This window comes from Anabrus simplex, chromosome 9 (assembly GCF_040414725.1).
Source record: "Anabrus simplex isolate iqAnaSimp1 chromosome 9, ASM4041472v1, whole genome shotgun sequence".
NCBI classification, from domain to species: domain Eukaryota; kingdom Metazoa; phylum Arthropoda; class Insecta; order Orthoptera; family Tettigoniidae; genus Anabrus; species Anabrus simplex.
Window position 1 is genome coordinate 79057466 of NC_090273.1, and position 20071 is coordinate 79077536.

The 20071-nt window shown below is 36.9% G+C and overlaps 1 protein-coding gene across 4 annotated transcripts in view; it reads left to right on the forward strand.

Moving 5' to 3' along the window:
- Window positions 1–20071, forward strand: part of mus312 (mutagen-sensitive 312) — a 171181-nt gene that overhangs the window by 29290 nt on the left and 121820 nt on the right. For all 4 annotated transcript variants that reach the window (XM_067153887.2, XM_067153886.2, XM_068229275.1 and 1 more), the window contains 2 exons: window positions 10275–10500; window positions 17672–17856. In XM_067153887.2, coding sequence (XP_067009988.2) covers window positions 10275–10500; window positions 17672–17856 — 411 coding nt within the window. The remainder of the gene's footprint in view (window positions 1–10274; window positions 10501–17671; window positions 17857–20071) is intronic.

Here is a 20071-nt window from a genome sequence, read left to right on the forward strand (position 1 = left end):
CTCATACCTACATATGTGGATATCTTCCAGCTTACAAATATAAATGGCAAAATATACAAATGAAATACTGATAATAATAATAATAATAATAATAATAATAATAATAAATCGAATACTGACAATAATATCTCTAACTTCTACATATAATTCGGGGGTGTGATATATGTACTATCACAATGTATGAATATAACATAATGAATAGCACTACATTACATACATAAATGTTTTTACTATGATTGCTAATTCCTCTTTCTATAAACAAAAATAGTATGTTCCTCAATTCATCATCTTGAATTCCAACGTTATCTTCATATTATGATCTCTCCAATTTTAAAAACTCAACTCAAGCTTATTCATCTACTAATCCATGCCTTCTGTCCACTGACAGCTCAGAACATATCGCTTAGTCGAGCAACTCATCTCCTTACTCCCAGGTCTTCTCAGCTTAAAGATAGCAACATAACATTTTTGGAACACTATTAATTTCTCTGAAATTGCGCAGAACAAATCATGCTGTTTTCCTTTGGATCTTTCCCATTTCTCTTATCAATTAATCCTGGTGAGGTCGCAAACGCTCAAACCATAGTCTTAAGTAAGGTTTACCAGTGACGTCTATGCCCTCTCCTTTATATTCTTACTACTACTCCTAAATACCATCATAACTATATGAAGAGATCTTTAATTCTTATTTACAACTTTGTTAATGTGTTTGCCCCAATGAAGATCTTTCCTTATATTAACAGCTAAGTACTTACAGCTGTTCCCATGAGGTGCATTCACTACATCAACTCAGTAATGAAAACTTAGAGGATTTTTTTTTCTTCATTAACTGTGTACACATCTTCTAATATTGAAAGATGTTAAAAGGCTGATAATCTTTACTACTTTCCATGTAGGAATTTCTAAGGCTATTGGAAGTTACTAGAGCTTTTGAGTAAAGATATCCTGGTAATTACTTAGCTGTCTGAATGTAATACTGGCTACTGGTTGTTGAAAAAATAGCATGCCCTATTTGATATTTGTAATTGTATGCTCTGTTGGCTTTTATCAGAAACTATTGCATTGTTGTCCATGAACATCAGTTTATTGAACAGTTTGCTTTCTTTTCTTTCCTGCTTGTGTAGTATGTATGATCACCTAGTTGCAGGGAGGTTCTTCTATATTCATCCCCTAGTATTTCACTCATCCCAGGAAGTAACAAGATGTTAAAAAATTTAATTTTTCTGAGGAAGCATTTTTAAAAATTTTTAAACAGTATGAGTTCACCCATAACTAAATGTTGTTAAATCATTCTGCGGTATATGATACAGCTCTTTATATAATGGTTTTTGTTGGATTTTTTAAATTAAAAAAATGAATGAAGTATCTGCTTTGGATCGTGAATGAAACTGACTTATCTCATATTGACCAGGTATTATTTTCTTGTTTGTGTTAGTCACATTAATTTGTGTATTTTTAGCTCATAAGATTCAATAGTTCTCTTTAACAGAGGCAGCTGTTTAAATTCACTGTCAATAATTCATTCAGGAATATAGCACAAAATGAACGAGATAGAGAAATCCAATCCAGAACAGGTAAGAGACGAGGGGAAGATCAGAGACCTCGGGCAAGTTTACCGGGGCAAGAGTTAAAAGATTAGTAGACCGGACGAGTTGGCCGTGCAGTTAGGGGCGCGCTACTGTGAGCTTGCATCCGGGAAATAGTGGGTTCAAATCCCACTGTCGGCAACCCTGCAGATGGTTTTCCGTGGTTTCCCATTTTCATACCAGGCAAATGCTGGGCTGTACCTTAATTAAGGCCACGGTTGCTTCCTTCAAACTCCTAGGCCTTTCCTATCCCATCGTCACCATAAGACCTATCTGTGTCGGTCTGACATAAAGCCACTAGCAAAAAAAAAAAAAAAAAGAGAAGAAGATAAAATGCTGTCAGAAATTTACTCAAAAACTGAAGGAAGATGCTGAGGCAATATGAAACTATTGTTCAGAGTGATCAAAAACAAAAGGAATTCAGCTGAAACCATCACAGCAATTGAGGATCCTAATGGAAACCTGGCCAGGAAAGAAGAGGACATCAGAGAGGTTCTGAGGCATCATTTTGATCAGGTATGGAACAGGGCAGAAGCAGATCAGAGAACAAAAGAACCAGCTGTTGAAACTTGCACAGAGGAACCTCCCATTACATGGGCAGAAACAGAAGCAGCCCTTAAGTTGATGCCGCTTTACATAGCTCGGCAGTGTAATATCTCGAGATAACTAGCCACAAAGGAGGTGGCAAATAGAGTGCAGAAGAGCTCTCACTTTTATCAGCAAGTACGAGCACTCCTCTGGGATCCTAAGGTACCAACAAAATCAAAGCTGGTGATGTTCAGTCAGGAAACCTGCACCCTCACTAAGAAAGACTCAAGGTTGGAGGCATCCAAGCTGTAACGTACACCCTATGTGTTAAACACATACGTCGGATAATTCGAGGCCAGGATCACAACTGGGAAAGGCGATTGACATAGCCCTGAACTGGAAACGGTTTTAATCGTCAATCAATAAAGGGTATGACTCAAACACACTACCAATGAAATGCCAATAAAATTTAAATAAGGGTTTATTATAAATTAAAATAAGATGAAAACAAGCAAGAAAATTGAAGTCAATGATTAAAAAGGGGAAAGAATTTCAACGTGAACATACCTTCATCAGTGGTTATTACAACATAGTTGTAGGAGCTCAGCATTACTACACTCACAAAGAATAATAAGGAAAATTGTGAAAAGCTCCATGTCTTAAATTCAACCATATTACATTATCACCAATACTGTTACTATTAACACGGCCTAACTCGGTCTTTCTTTCACTAGACTCATTTCATTTACCACGTAGGAGTGTGTACATCTTATTCTTGACACAACAATAGACATGGCTCATTCATTCGCACGTGTGTCATGGAATACAAAACGGAGAAGAAAATTAAAAGAATGCAGGTATCAGCATGGGACAGAGACCAACATCTTTGAACCACAGCAACAAAGATAAATCAAAGAGAATCGCAGGCATGCGCATAACTAAAACTACGAAAGGTAAACATGGCGGCCCCCTGGGCAAATAAAAAGCCCAAGGCGGGGACATGGCAAAAATAAATCATCTCGCACCAAGAATAAACATCAGGTACTGAAACAAGATTTAAAATAAAAATTGAGCTGGCTGATATATCATCTTTTTGCCCCTCCTCACTCATCAACACGCATCCCAGCATTCACACACTCGCCGGTAACAACCAACAATATGAGCGGCCACTCCACTTATAAAGTCAAAATTAATTCATGCACCGCGACTCACCTGGTCACTAATCAGGCCTCGTGTAAATCAAGTAGCAGCGTGCACCACACAAATAATTTAACAACGAGATCGTAGGAATCCCGTACACAAACTCATTACCACAGGTGCTCTGTACGACGTGAATGAAGTTCAAGTTGAGACGGGGGGCATTCATACAATAGCTGGCGAAATATCATAGCATGCAGTGCACATTAATAGAACAAGATCAAGACCCAGTTACCAACACTTCATAATCACAACACATCAACACGCACACATTCATTCATGCAGCAGAGCTGAAGGGTATATATCAATCAGTTATGGTTAAAACTGAAGAATACTGGGACGACATCGTAATATAAAAGTTAAAATGAAGTTTGCACATACCTGCAATATTAAAAGTTCAAGACAATAAGTAGGATGCAGATATGACCTGGTATTTGAATAAGTTAAAGAGCCATTTAAAGCACAGGAAGGGTACTTCTATCGGCGAGGGCTCCATGGTTAAAGCATCACAAAATCAAAAGGCAAAGAAGTGCAATTAAGAGATAACACTCTCGTCTCATAAAAGCAACGACCTCCCATCTTTACAAACGAGGGTGCTGCCCTCTCTAGTACATCGGCAGAAGTACTTAAGTCATTTGAATTGAGGCCGTTAGAATTCATTTACCTACAACAAACATCATACTTATGAGCGTGCCATTTGAGTGTGGCACAGAGATGAAGTTCCTTAGGTCCACAATTCAAAATATCAAACTGGACAAGTTAAGGAATGATGTGGTTAGGAAGGAAGTTGGGATTGAGACATCATTGTTAGATTGGGTCAGCATGTCCAGGCTCAGGTGGTTTGGGCATGTAATGAGGATAGAGCCAACAAAGACAGCATATGTTAACTTGGAGTGACATGTGGCAGGGAAATGGATGGTGGGAAGACCAAGAACCCACTGGATGGATATCGTAAAGATGGACATTGCAGATCGGGGAAGGATACTTAGGACGTCATTAACAACGGAACATATCTCAATAACATTAAAAATTAAATAATTGAAGTTCAACCAATTCAATACATAAAAGAAAGAAATGTAGTAATTACATTCTTATTTAAATGGGACCGGTTTCGACCCTAGTCCAGGTCATCGTCAGCCGTAAAAACAAGTAGGCGAAATCACACAATATTTATGAATATTGGAGAAATGGGTCAGATTCACACTCTGTCAGGCACAAAGTCACAACACTATCAAATAATATATGAAGATTATAAATAAACTTGAAGTCGCAGACGAATAGATTTGTAGAAGCAAACCGCCAGTTCCCGGCGATCAGCGCGGCACATTCAAGGTCATGCGCTGCGGTCTCGAACGCCAAAGTAGAGTGGAGAATGTCTTGAAGGTCCAATATTTGTCTCGGTTGCGGGAAGTTAAGTACGTATATAAAAAATATACGACGCAAATCAGTATAATTGAATGAGAACTTGTGCTCCTGCTAAGTTCTTGGAAAACAGTTGACTTGAAAAAACAATTGTAAAGAAAAAAAATGTAGTAAAAAGCGCAATATCAGAAAACAAATGAAAACTTATATGCACAGTGCGCTATTTTTTAAATTGAAAAAACAATTAGGACATGATTGAAGTAGTCGAAGTTGGCGCAAGACAAGAGTTTTTTTAATTTTTTCAATTTAAAAAATAGCGCACTGTGCATATAAGTTTTCATTTGTTTTCCGATATTGCGCTTTTTACTACATTTTTTTCTCTTTACAATTGTTTTTTCAAGTCAACTGTTTTCCAAGAACTTAGCAGGAGCACAAGTTCTCATTCAATTATACTGATTTGCGTCGTATATTTTTTATATACGTACTTAACTTCCCGCAACCGAGACAAATATTGGATCTTCAAGACATTCTCCACTCTACTTTGGCGTTCGAGACCGCAGCGCATGACCTTGAATGTGCCGCGCTGATCACCGGGAACTGGCGGTTTGCTTCTACAAATCTATTCGTCTGCGACTTCAAGTTTATTTATAATCTTCATATATTATTTGATAGTGTTGTGACTTTGTGCCTGACAGAGTGTGAATCTGACCCATTTCTCCAATATTCATAAACATTGTGTGATTTCACCTACTTGTTTTTACGGCTGACGATGACCTGGACTAGGGTCGAAACCGGTCCCATTTAAATAAGAATGTAATTACTACATTTCTTTCTTTTATGTATTGAATTGGTTGAACTTCAATTATTTAATTTTTAATGTTAATAATTTCAATACGGAACAATGAAATTTTTATCTTTATATATCTCAATAAGACAGAATGGAAGAGGCTCGCCAACAGTACCCAGGAAACTGGAACTGTAAATGGTGATGGTGATGATGATGATGAATTCATTTACAAGATAATAATGTCTACGTCCACAATAACAATAGATGTATTACACATAAGACATGACTTATCTAGTTGAAGCCACTTTTACTAACACTAGTCAGAATATTGACAAGGTAACTAAACTTATCTAGTTCTTTCCGGGGACTGTTTTGTATTCATAAACAATCTGGAAGTGAAATTAAATGAAATGACTTGCTAGTCTCAAAGGATAGAGAGCATTGACTTTAGTAGGTTATTGTAAAAATTTAAAAAATCTGGAAAAATGGACTGTTTTTTTTTCTGGGATGAGTGATTTGTATTTATGGATAGTTTTGTTGTGTTTCAGTTATCATCTTCATTGTAGGTATTGACTCGCTGGCGAGTATAACGATTTCTTCCGAGTGCATCAAGGTTTCTAATTATGAATTCTTAGCTCATTGCAGAATGTGGACAGCGTAAGACGTTTAAGGTTGCTCCTATGCTGCAGGCAGTGGACGGCGTAAGACGTTTACTGTTCCGCACAAAACAATGATGTTTATATTTGTCATCTATGCATTCATACACCTTAGTCAGCGTTGCTGGTTGTAACAGGAAGTTACTTGACCTTGCTGAGATAACCCTCGTGTTGAGTGGGCTCATGTTTATCTCAGCTGTTTTAGCGGGAAAATCTCAACACTTCCTCGCGCGTCAAGTCGTTACTTGTGATTCCAGTGCATGCTTGTCGTTCTTACTGAGTATAGTATAATGGCTTATGAAATAATGTTTCTTACGGAAGAAAAACTATTAGATATTGTTCACAATGAAGACTCTGGTGAAGAACTTCTTCCTGAAATAGATTCAGATAGTGAAAGTGAGGAAATTCCAATTCCCGAATCTGATAGGCCTGTAGAGGAAAGTGAAGTGCCTGATACATATCATCCTAGTTATTGTCCACCTGTTCCACCATTTACAGGGAATTCAGGTATAAACGTTCAAGTAGAAAATGAGCAGGATATTATGAGTTTCGTGAGTATTTTCATGTATGACGTGCGGCGTCCTGTCCTTTCACAAAGTATTCGATCATGCAATCCTGGAAACCGATTGATGTCTCCGAGTTGAAATAGTTTTTAGGCTTGATGTTCATCATAGGTATAGTCCAAAAGCTTGATATAAAAATGTTCTGGGCCGAAGACCCGGTTTTTCATACTCCGATATTTTCTGAAACAAGTCCCGAATACGCTTCCTTCATATTCTTTCATTTCTTCACTTCAGTGACAGTAATCATTATGCCGAAAGTACAGATAGGCTATATAAAATAGGGATGTATAGAACTAGAACCGATAGAGTGCACTGTTGTTGTACTGGGTAAGCGCTGTGCGTTCTTCATTTGTCTCCTTTGTACTCATGCCGCTAAATATCCACGAATTTAAGTTGTTTAAATTTTTATTTTCGTTACTATGCCGAGCCATTGCAGTGTTCCTCTTTGCAAAAATCAGGGAAGCCCATTTTCGTTTCACCAGTTTCCACAAAATACAGAAATGGTTATTAGAAGGAAACATTTCGGTGAGAAGAATCTGACCGAAAATATTAAAGTGTGTTCCCATTATTTTCAACCCGGTGACTTCACGAAAACTTTGTTGGGTAAGTGCGACTTACGAAGGGAAATAATTCCTATGTTCTACCTGTAAACTGAGTAGGCATTTTGATAACAACCACCGAATTTATGCGTTTGTATTTAAAGGTGAGAGAGCAAGATTAAAACCAGGCGCTGTTCCATTGCTTTTTCTGTGGACCATGAACACAACAAAAATAAGGAAATTGCCAGATTACGAAGATAAGCCTACAATATCGGAATCTGCAGAAATCATATTCTTTGAAGTACGGGAAGAAATAATTAATTATACCCGAAGAAGTGAATGTAACATTTGTGACTCCCATTTTCAAAGACATCAGCACTCAAACAAATGCTACAGGTAATTTGGTTGTGGAGCAAACAATGCGTAATTCTGATGACATATTGCTTTATACAGGGTTTGTAGACGTCTAGAATTGTAATTTGGTGTTTGCTGTTCTGGGAGAAAACAGATACAATTTACAGATATTCCCTCTTGAATCCAGACTGTGTTTCTTCTTGACTGTTATTAAGCTATGGACCGACAAATCTGACAAGGAACTAGGCCTTAACTTCGGAATCCATAAAACTACTGTTGGGAGAATATTTAATGTTTGAACTCATTTCATGTACTGCCAGTTGAAAATTTGGCCTGATAGAGAAAATGTCCTTGAAAACAGCCCCCTTGTTTTTAGACAGAAATACCCCTCGACTAGTGTTATAACTGGTTCAACTTAGATTATAATAGCAAAACTTGTTCCAAGGGCAAACATTCCACTTTCATAGGGCTAACTGGCCTCAACCGTTTGGTAGGGAGATGCTGAAAAGTTTATAAATTTTGGCTGCATGTTTCTGAACAATGAATAATAGACTTGGGGAAATGCTCTAATGCATAGCTTCCAGCTGCAATATGCTTACAACATGCCCTGGGGCCTGCTCCAGCAAAACATTCACATTCCCCTCCTATAATGTCACCAGGTACTCCTAAAATAAGCTTCACATTATAGATCTCATGTTTTCTGTACTCGGATTTCACAGCACTGCATTTTAGAATTTCACCCGATTGAAATTAACCTTTTATAAACAAAACAAACTTTTCACTGAAAAGTCTGTATCTAGCATAACACAATGATTTGTAGTTGGAAACAGGTGCTCCATCTCTTTCCGATTTTCTAAATACGAAATAATCCATCAAATGCAAATTGTGATAATGATCTTCACCTTATGGCTGATGGTCAAATCTTCAAAGGAACTGGCACTGGGAAATTCAAGAAATTAACATGCCTTTGGTGGTGGAGAAGGCTGTATTTGCAGTTTCATAAAAGCCTTCAACCTTAAAAGAATACAAAAATCGAAGTCTATAAGCAAGGGGAGCAAGTGCGTATTTAAATCTCTATTTATGATTTAAGTCTTGTGGAGGTATATTTATATATTTATCAATGTACAATACTGAAGTAATTGTAATCTTTTAGGAAAAGACATGCTGACTCCTATTCATTATTTGGATAATAAAGCGTGTTATAATTTTCTAATTTCCGCTGTACCGTACTAATTCTTCCTTCCTCCCGCTAGTTTTAGCGTCTCTGGTCCGTAGCTCATTTTGCAGCTGTTTAACGCTTAAACGCTGAAAATCTTCCATAATATACTAGGGGATATACCTATACAACTAATTAATATAGTCTTGGAGTAAAATTAGAGAAGATACAATCGGCTTTAGCTCAGAAAACTCGGTCACATTCTATACATTACTCGCAGCTGACTGGGAGAAACATAAGACGATCACCTTGCGCTTACCCAGTAGTACATGAGCGCTATCTGGTGCAAACTTTCTCTGCCTACATCCCTATTGGACGTATTTTAGAACCTGTGACACCAGGTATCACACCCTCAATGTTTACTAGAGGTAAGCACAAAGTATCAAGTTTCTAACATTTATAATTCAGGAGTAATGGTAAATTTTATTAAGTGATGCATATTAAGAGGGCCGGGCATGAAAATGTCAAGTGTCCTGCTCAGAAGCAGATACTGAACGTGTTAAATTTAATTCTCTTATTTTAATTGTTTTCTTCTCATAGAGATGAAAGCAGTTTGATTTTTTTTTTTTAAATTCTATAAAACATGCTTTTTTAACTTATCGTTTTGTCCTCATGGGATCATGATTAACATTTGTCAGCCCTTCGGGATTTGTAGGGTTTCTCCCTCTTCAGTCCACTTTGCACCAGGTTCTCATTTCACTCTTGCTGTAAAATCCTGTACACCTTGAACCCAGGTCTTGAACTTACTTCTACTGAGCGAGTTTGCCATGCAGCTACGGTTGCATAGCTTTGAGCTTACATTTGGTGGGGGGCAGGTTCGAATCTCACCATCGGTAGCCCTGAAAATTGTTTTCCGTGGTTTCACATTTTCACGCCAGGCAAATGCTGGGACTTTCCTTTAATTGAGGCCACGGCCTATTCCTTCCCAATCCTAGCCCTTTCCCACCCTTGCGTCACCAAAAACCTTCAATGTGTTAGTGCGACGTTGAAACACTAGCAAAAATTGAATGAACAAATTGAACTTGCTATTCTTGAACCAGTGCCTTAGAGGCATCGGTCATATCCTCTTTCATTGCAGTTGCCCATGAAATAGTACTTTTCTAGGTCATGAGAAGATTAAGAATTTTGTGTGATTTTTGTGTTCATTCGTGAGAGATGACTGTAAAATATGAGACGGTACTTCCCCATAACAAGCGAAAGCTTTTCCGATTTAGAAAAACTCTGCATAAGACCGCAGGCAATCAACAGACAAACCATGGGAAGAGTGAAGGGTGATTTCAGATGAGGAGAGAAACTCAAGACCCGAGAGAATGAAGAAGTACTGGGCTGAGAGAAAATAGAAAAATCCATTGTATAATTGACTGAAGTGGTCCAATGAAGGCCATAAAATGTAAAATAAATAAAATTATTATTGTTATTGTTGTTGTATTATTATTATTAATGTTATTATTTTTTTATTATCATTATTATTCTTATTATTAATCAGGGTTCAGGAACGAGTGACAGCAATGATCCCAACCTCCAGCTGGCACTTGCCCTCTCCGCCTCAATGCATGAAGCTGAAGAACAGCAGATGCTTCAAGAAGATGATGTTCTCTTGGAGGCTGGACTGGGACAGGAAGTTCTAGCCAAACAGAAGACCCTTCTTGAAAGATTTGGTTTCACAAGTTCACGACCTGCATTGATTACAGCTTCGAGTCCTCGGCCACGGGGTGGGTAATATAACTTTCATTTATGAAGAATGAAACATAAATGTGTAAGTGGGGCTTGGCCTTTTCATCTAATGTCCTTAAATGTCTCCTAAGCATTGTGGTGCAGGTGGTTCCCCAGAATCCTTAGACCCACCATGCGCTGCTTGATGCAACACTGGATTCCACACATGAACTACCATGTAGGATACTAATCTCTCGCTGATGACTTTCCATAATGCTGTAATTGTTAAATTGTTCATTTAGTTGAACAGGCAAACCTACGCATGTTATAGAAACAGGCTTGTGAACCCTGGTTATGTCAGTTTAAGGGAATTCATCACAATTTATTTGCCATCGTTAAAACTGGTCATACTTAATTTGTAACTCATTAATTTTTTTTCACAAGTGATTTATTAGTAACAATTTGAATTGGTCACTGGTGGATAATTGGTAACAAATTAAAATTTAAAATGGAATTCTCATTGAATTAATTAACAATTATTTATTAGTCATATAGTAAATTTCCTGTTATTTTGTTGTAAATTGCCTTCTATATAGTGGCCTAATGCCCAAAGATAGTCCAGGACATTTCTTCCCTCTTTATATTGTTCGTAATTTCCGACAAAGTGAGAAATATGTTTGTCGGTCTTTTTTTTTTTTTCCTTAGTTGGTGCATGCCCAGCGTCCAGCCGTTGAGTATCCTTGTCAATTTCTGCTACCTCACCTTGCAGATTTTGAAGTATAAAATACAACGAGGTATTGTGTTTCCTGATTAACGTGTTCAGTTGCCTATATACCATACTTCACAGGAATTAATAGTCCTCGGAACGATTTCAATAACCTTATCACAGCAGTTTCCATATCTCAGGAAGGAAAAGGGGTTACTGTCTTCCTCTTGCACAACATCTTCCCTTCACATAATTATCTTTGACAAAATAAAAAATTGATATGAGATCTTCATGAGCTCTCACTTGAAGGATGTCGAATTCATATGGGATATCTTCTTTGGAAACGAAGGCCACTGAGATCAGTGAATGAAACTGCGATCTGAATTCATTATTTTCTCCTTGTTGTTAAAATGATAAAATTCTAATAAACCTTCTGACTGTAGATGTCTCCAGAAAGACAGACCGAGGTGTAAAAGACAGCCTGATATTTTGGCTTCTGGAAATTCAATCTTACTCACACAAATAATTGCTGATCCGTAGTCTACTGATATGAATTATGGAATCAGTTCACGTTGAGATCTATGTAATACTTCTTCCTTCAGAACATGAAAAAGTGTTTGATAGGAATTCCTGCTCTTTCTTTCCATCAATACCAGTATGATAGGAAACCATTGATTTAGAATGTTCACATATATTGCATAAAGCTGTAGCAGGATTCTTGGTGCACATTTGAAAGTGCCATCTGTTATCCAATAATGGCTTCTTGATAACAGATTGAGGTGTCTGTCAGTTCCAAAAATTAAAATTTTTCTTCACTATCTGGTTCAAAATGTAAGAGCCATCTAGCACTTCCTAAGATTTTTGTATACCTGTCAGCTATGGCATTCAATTCATTGATCGATGTCTGTTCTGGAGGTAGATGTACTTCCTCGTGAGGCACAATATCCTTTTAGTGGTTGATATTTTTGGTGGTTTTACATGGCCTTCACTTGATATTCTCTGCAATTAATTTTGAAAAATGGAGGAAATTTTTTCTCTGGAAGTAGTTGCTGTTTCCTTCATAGACTCAATACACTCTTTTGTTTTGATTCTTCCCCAATTAGCAGTATGGGAATGATCTGAAGGTCCCTTTATGATTCTGGTCCCATCATGCGTCACTGTTAGCAGTTATTTTGCACTCGCAACGTAAATCTCAAGGCCACCCTATCCTAGTTTCGGCAGTTCTATGCTTGGTATACATGAAACCATCACTTATAAGCTTGCTTCGTCCTTTTTCGGTTTGTGATTATTTGATATTAATCATGATTTTAAAATAGGGCGGAAGAAATAGTGGAACTTCAGATTTGTAAAGTTGTGGAAACTATAAAAACACAATACATGGTTGTGGAAAGGAGTAGTTAAATGTTAAAATAAAAATCTTAAAAAGTAAGTACTGAGCAATGTACAATTCCAGCTGTTAAAAATTATAATTCTGTGACAGTTTGTAAGTGTGACAAATTATAATTCTGTGACCAATTGTAACTGTAACAAATTGTAATTCTGTGACCAGTTGTAACTGTGTCAAATTCATTGTGACAAATTCCCCAGATCCCAGTTATGTCATTAGACCGTATCTAACCCAAAGACAGACAAATGCCCTAAACCACCATTTTCCCGGATCTATCGTTCATAATTTGCAGTCCCAAGAATGTATCCAATACAGTCGGGTTTAAAAAACTTATTTCTCATTCCTCGATGTATCTTTTCCCTGGGTCTGTTGTTCATTAATTTCGGTTCCAACGAATTTTAAACCCCGATTGATTGTCATATCAGTATAGACACTCGCCTGTTCTGTCTCCTTCCTGTGCCAGGCACAGAGGTATCTCATGTCCACCCTTTTACAATACTGTATTTGTCTTTATTGAAAAGACTACATGAGACTATACTTGTGATACATGTTTTGTCCTCTTATGGGACATATTTAGTCACACATACAAATATTGAAAATAAGGTGAGGACACGTTGAAATAAGTAGATTATAGGTCTTTAGATCTTGTGACGCGGCGTGTTGGCATCTTGTCAATCTTGAATGTTAAAATGGTGCAGCATGAACATTATATGAAGCATGAAGTCCAGTTAAAACACAGATTAAAATGTTGTTATATGCATAGAATTGCCCAATTATAAAACAACATGAGTGGCTGTGCGAATAAAATTATATGCATATTGTACATAACATAGTGTGATGATAATGCCACATTGAAATAGCTTTCTTGATTAGATGAAGAGGGTGGAGTTATACTGATGATGCTAGTTGAACTTGATTGCGTGTTGACAATGTGGGCCTAAAGAAGGGGAAAAAGTATGAATGAACTAAAGAACAAACTCAATTAAAATGTAAACTGAATGCCCATCCGGTCACTCATCTCCTTGCCCGTCCTACGTCAACCACTCCACCTTAAGTGCTAAAGTTAACTGAGTGACGTCCTTGAAGATCATTAAGGACTGATGAGGAGTGACAGTTGAGGGGAGTTTAATGTAAGGGGAGAGGTGTAAGGTAAAGCATTCCTCACATGCCTTCGTGTAAAGTATTTATTAATTAACTCCTTGAAAAGTATATTGATTTCCTCTGATATTTCATTAAGATTATAAATCTGGTTGCATTTTTGATCAATGTTTATAAAAAAAAATTCCAAAAGATTTGATAGATTTCCTTTCTTACATAAATGGATAATTTGAAGGTCTTGTTTTATGTCCGTGAATGTATGATTGGTATCGACCATATGAGAACTGAATGCTGAGAATCTGCCGTATTTTGATGCATTAACATGTTCATTATACCTTATGTTAAAATTGCGGCCTGTCTGTCCAATATAACTGGCGGAACACTGCTGGCACTTTAATTTGTAAACTCCTGATTTCTGAAATTTGCTATTGCAGTTATTGATAGTGTGCTGATTATAGATAAGATGAGCGTTATTATTAGTTGTCTTGAAAGAAACTTTCATATTAAGTTTCTTGAAAACATTCGTGATTTCGTATATTTTATTGAGACTGTAGGTGAAAAGGGCGTAACTATCTTCTTTCTTTTTGGTATCCTTGGTTAATGTGGAAAATGATTTCTACTCAATTTTACTAATAATTTTATCCACAAATTGCCTGTTTGAACCCGTTGCTTTTAGCTATAAAATAAATAGTATCCAATTCATTTTTACGATCTACTTCTGACATAGGTATATTATAAGCTCTGTAAATCATACTGTAAAAGGGGGCCCTCTTATGTGTTGCCGGGTGTGCAGAAGTTTGTCTTATGTTCAGCGTTTGAGTGGATTTCTTAAATATTTTATACCTTAGTTTATTAGAGTCATTAATAATTGTAATGTCAAGAAAATTTAACGCTTTATTATTTTCACTTTCGAAAGAAAATTTAATCTGTGAATCCATATTGTTTAATTGTTCCAATACCTCCTCTCCATTAGTAATGTTGTGATCAATTATTGTAAACGTATATAATCTACGTATCTCAACCAGCATATTATTCCTTTAATGTGGTTGATTTTATTGTTTTTAAAGAAAATCCATATAAATTTCCACCATAATTCCCGAAGCTGGGGTCACCGTGGGAAGACCTTGCTGTTTATATATTTGGCTATTAAAGGTAAAGTAAACCTCTGTGGCTCAGATGGCAGCACGTCGGCCTCTCACTGCTGGATACCATGGTTCAAATCCCAGTCACTCCATGTGAGATTTGTGCTGGACAAAGCGGAGACGGGACAGGTTTTTCTCCGGGTACTCCCGTTTTCCCTGCCACCTTTCATTCCAGCAACACTCTCCATTCTCATTTCATACCATCTATCAGTCATTAATAAAATCACTTTGGGAGTGGCGACCCTATCGTACTAATTGCCTATATATGATTCATTCATTTCATTCCTAACCCGGTCAATGACCGGAAAACACGTATGTTTTCATTTTTCAAACGTAAAGTAATTATTAGCGGTGACGAACTCCAAAATATTAATAAAATCAGCTATCTCTTGCCTGCTCAAATTACTGTGTTTAAGTGGATTATTTGATACTGGAATATTCGGGAACATATTTTTGACATCAAATGAATACATCTTATGGTTCGATTGCATGTTTAAATCTTTAGTATGATCGCAAAATTCTTTGGAATACTTCAAAAATTGTGTATAAATCTAGACGCCTTGTATATAGAGCTATTTCTGAAGTTAATGATGGGTCTTATAAGTATATTCTCTTTATGCATCTTCGGTAGTGCCCTAGCCATCGGAATACTCAGGTTCATATTAATAAGTTTTTGGTACTCCCTTTCATTAAGGATGAAAGAAGATCATTTAAGAAGTTGCTTTTGCTCTAGATAATATTGGTCAGGTCTTTTTGTATAATTTTGAATGAATTCTCTGCAAAAAAAGGTTTCGTTTTCTGTATATATGATTCTTTACTCATAATGACAGTCGCATTCCCCTTGTCCGCCTTGGTCACAATCATTCTCCTTAATTTTCTGTTTCAGTGAAGCTATTATTTGGTTATGATGTGAAGAAACTCCATCTTTGTTATTATTTATTAAATTAGAAAGTTTTTTCTTAATATTAAATCTAGTCTCTGTTTGGTTTTCTATCGGTAACTTTTGTATTGCATATTCGGCTTCCGCCATGATCGTGATTAATAACGTCAAATAACGGCCGATTCTCAGCATTCGGTTCTCGTAGGGTTGATACCAATCATATATTCACGGACATAAAACAAGACCTTCAAATTATCCATTTATGTAAGAAAGAAAATCTATTGAATATTTTGGAAAACATTTTTATAAACATTGATCAAAAATGCGACCCGATTTATAATTTTAATGAAATATCAGAGGAAATCAATATACTTTTCAAGGAGTTAATCAATAAATTCTTTACACGAAGGCGCGTGAGGTATACTTTACCTTACACCTCTCCCCTTACATCAAACTCCCCTCAACCGCCCCTCCTAGTCAGTCCTCAATGACCTTCAAGGACGTCACTCAGTTAGCTTTAGCACTTAAGGTGGAGTGGTTGACGTAGGACGGGCAAGGAGATTTGAGTGACCGGATAGGCATTCAGTTTACATTTCAATTGAATTTATTCTTTAGTTACTACTTCACTTGACATGTGCATTTGTCTTGTATAGTTGTTGTTAAATTGTCTTTTTTTTTTTTTTTTTTTTTTTTTTTTTTTTTTTTTTTTTTTGTGGATTCTTTGTATAATTCAAGCTCGTCAGAACCTTAGAAGAAAGACTTTAAATTATTGAAAGAATTTGAGAAAAATCCTTCCGAAAAGAAGATTGACATTGCTGAATGGCTGACTTGGTTTAGCACCATCAACATTAAATTCCATTCTGAGTAGGAAACGTGAAATACTTGACCAAATAGAAAACATAAAACTTACTCTAAGAAAAGAAAAGCTGGGAAAGAACCTACGTACAGCGAGTTGGAGGTTGAATTCTTTGCCTAGTTTCAACAATAAGCCTGAGCATCAAGTATTCTTGGGGACAGCAGCATGTCATGAAAGAAAGCTGTCAAGTTTGTGGAAAGAATAAACATCAAGAATTTCTCAACTTCCAGTGGATGGATCTCCCGCTTCAAGGAGTAGCACGGGTTAATGTATAAGTAGCTAGCAGGTGAAAGTGCCATTGTAGATATGTCAGGTATATGGTTGGACAACTTACTGACGCTGCTCAAGAGGTGTGAACCCTGAGACATTTACAACGCAGATGAAATGGGCCTCTTTTACAATTGTCTTTCTGACCATACACTAGCCGTCAGAGGAAAGTCAACCTTTTAAGCAAGGCAGAGACTTGGAAGAAAGACTTTGAATTATCGATGAATTTGTAAAAAAAATCCTTCTATAAAGAATGTTAGAGTACCCACCCTTTGTATGGTCATGAACATCTTATACAAACACTTAAGTCTGGAAAGAGCATCTTATGAACTTCAAAGGAACTTACAATCCCTGCTGAAAAGGCCAAGCTGCAGCTGTGGACAGCAAAGAACAATTTTTCCTGTGGTTGAAATAAGTAGCTGAAAGTTTTTCTCCTGGCCATAATGAGGGATGGTTGGTTTGGAACTCTTTGATCAGGCTGAGGTCAGGGGTGGACGGGTCCAAATTGAACTTGGCTACGTTAAAAGTGATAACATCAAATGCGAATACAGAGAAAACCAGACTGTCGGGCACATGCTTTAATGTCGACTATGTCGAACTTCGTATTCAGAAGACGATATAATTGAAGAATGCACTGGATGTGGCCAGGTTCTGGTCAAAAATGATATGTTTTCAGAATTGTTGTAACTCTCTTTTGTATTGTTTCTGATGTGAGGATAGTAATAACTAGATTTTATTCTTTTCTGGATTTTTGTTTGATAGAAATAACAGATGTAAATTGAGCTTTTATACCACTGAAAAAAATTGAGTGAATTTTCTATATTCCTTTTATGCTCATTCTCAAGATGATATGTTCCCAGTTGTATAATACTGTTCTTAACTTATTATTTGCAGGGAAACACAAACTGAAAGGTTTTCCTACCTTGTTATTGAGGACACAGGAAGAACGAGACAGGCTTATTACGGAGAAGGTTGCTCTTATCCTGATGGGTGATGAAAACACTACTTCTGAAGAACATGATATCCATTTCACAGAGTTTACTCTCAACTCAAACTATCTTCAGCAGTTTCTAAATGAGGTAAATGTTGGTAAAACTTTGTTCCAAGATCTGAGATATTTTTATAGTAAATGAGCACAGTGAGTGTGTGTTTTCCAATGCTGAAGCACTTGGATACAAGTCCATTGGCTGTGATAATGAGTGGCTTGCAACCTTCGTTTGTTTGTGTTGGTTGCTTTTTGCCTTATACAGGTTGGGATAAAAGTTATTTCTCCCCAGAATTTGAAACCATAGACTACTCATTTCTTCACAGAGTTTGCTCATACTGGAAACCCTGTTTTGTGATACACAATTGGCATCAGTTAAGCACCGATTCACAGATGACAGAACATAATTGACAATTTTTATTGATTTCTCCAACCACAGCTGTTGCAAGTGTTGCAGATCCTGTGGCTTTTGAGAAAAAGTAATCTTTTACAGTATCCCAAAGTGAAAATCACACGCCATTAGGTTGGTGGCCCTTCTCAGAGGCAGCCCTACATTAAGACCAAAAAGATGCTGCCTGGGTCTCATACTTGCAGGAGCTTCTTGAATTTGGTAAATTTTGTTGAAAGACTGTTGAAATTATTGCGTATCTTATAGGCGAGGAATGTGAGGATTGAGTTTACTGCATTGAGATCCCAGTAACACCTGCACTGCAATTCAAAATGTAATTGGTGCAAGGAAGGTTCGCAATATTCTATTCCCTGTAATTCTTGCAGATGGTCCAAAATTTAATTGGCACAAGGAATGTTGGCTACACTGTATTCTCGATTGTTGATGTCGCTTGTTGACGGACACGAACAAGTATTGCTCCGCAGTATTAGGTGATTTGAGAGTGTAAATCGTAAGTCACATAAAAAACTTTTGTCTGTGTGAAGTTTGTGTCCATAAAGTGCCTACTAGTGTTAATTTAGCTGTATCTTAGATATGTTAGCCAAAATGTAAAGATAATAGGAATGGACCGCTAAAGCAACAAAGCTCCCACTCCAGTCACTGACAGTGTTGCCGATGTAGATATCTTGGTGAGGAACTCTGTAAATGACTTCCTGAATTCTGTTTTATTCAGCAGATAGTAGAAGTAATATCAGAAAGTATGACAGAAATTGTTATAAATGATCTGGAAAAGACACTAGAGTTTAATAGAGGCTATCATGGATCTCACAAACAAAAAAGATGATTTTTACAAGCCGAAAGTAGACATGGAGGGGAAAATGTGGTGATCTAGAACAGTACAGCAGGAGGAACAATATTAGAATAGGGATGTATCACGCAAAACTTGTCCGCTAGGTAGCGTAATGGTAGTACCCGGTATGCGCTTTCCGCTGCTCGATTGTTTTACATGGACTTATATGGAGTATTCCTACATTTGCGATCATCGAAATGAAACTTTTGCTTTAAGTGCATTAAAATGGAGTTACCATATTCTGTTAATGTTTTCAACAAGACGGAAAATGGTATAGGTGCAATGACGATTGCGGATTTGGAAGCAGAATTGAAGAAAAGGGGCGAAAAAATATCCGGAAAAATGCAAGAGTTGATTGAAAGGTACCAGTAAGAAATAAATGCAGCAACTCCTCCTTTTATCATTTTTGTTAAGATTGAATTCTTAAAGTACAAATAGCATTTTGAAAACATTCCTAATACGGTATTTTTTCTTTTCTTTGCCGGTTATAGGCGTACATAAGGCACGACATTAGTGTGACAGCAGTGTCTGGGGCTACATCCAGTACGACTGAACTTCATTTCCGTGTAGCGCACGAGTTTCAGGATCTTGTTTCGGACCATAAGACAAATACCGGTATAAAAATTTCAAATTTGGAAGTAATGAGTTATTTCCTATTCAGGAAGTCTGAAATTGATGATGCTCCAGTGTCAAATTACAGGTCACTGTGTGATTCAGGGTACCGTACTGCACACGGTGTTATGGCTGTTTTTCTACTTCTATATCTTCTTGCTCTTGGAGTTATTTCCAAGGTACCGGTGCCATACCATGACAATATCGAAGGTACAGCGTCCTTAAGTCTTCGTCTTTCGCCTAAAATTATTGAAATAGGCCATATTAACTTTTCAGAATGTACTACCTTATTATAAAATTATTTCTTAATTAGTACCAATTAGCTTACTTACCAATTTCAGTAATGACGATCTTCAACTGTAAAATGTTTCGAGCAGACTTTGATATTAGGAGTCATTTTTACTTCATAGGTCCTGCGTATGAATCACATGCAACCACTTTTTACGGAAAGCATCTTGC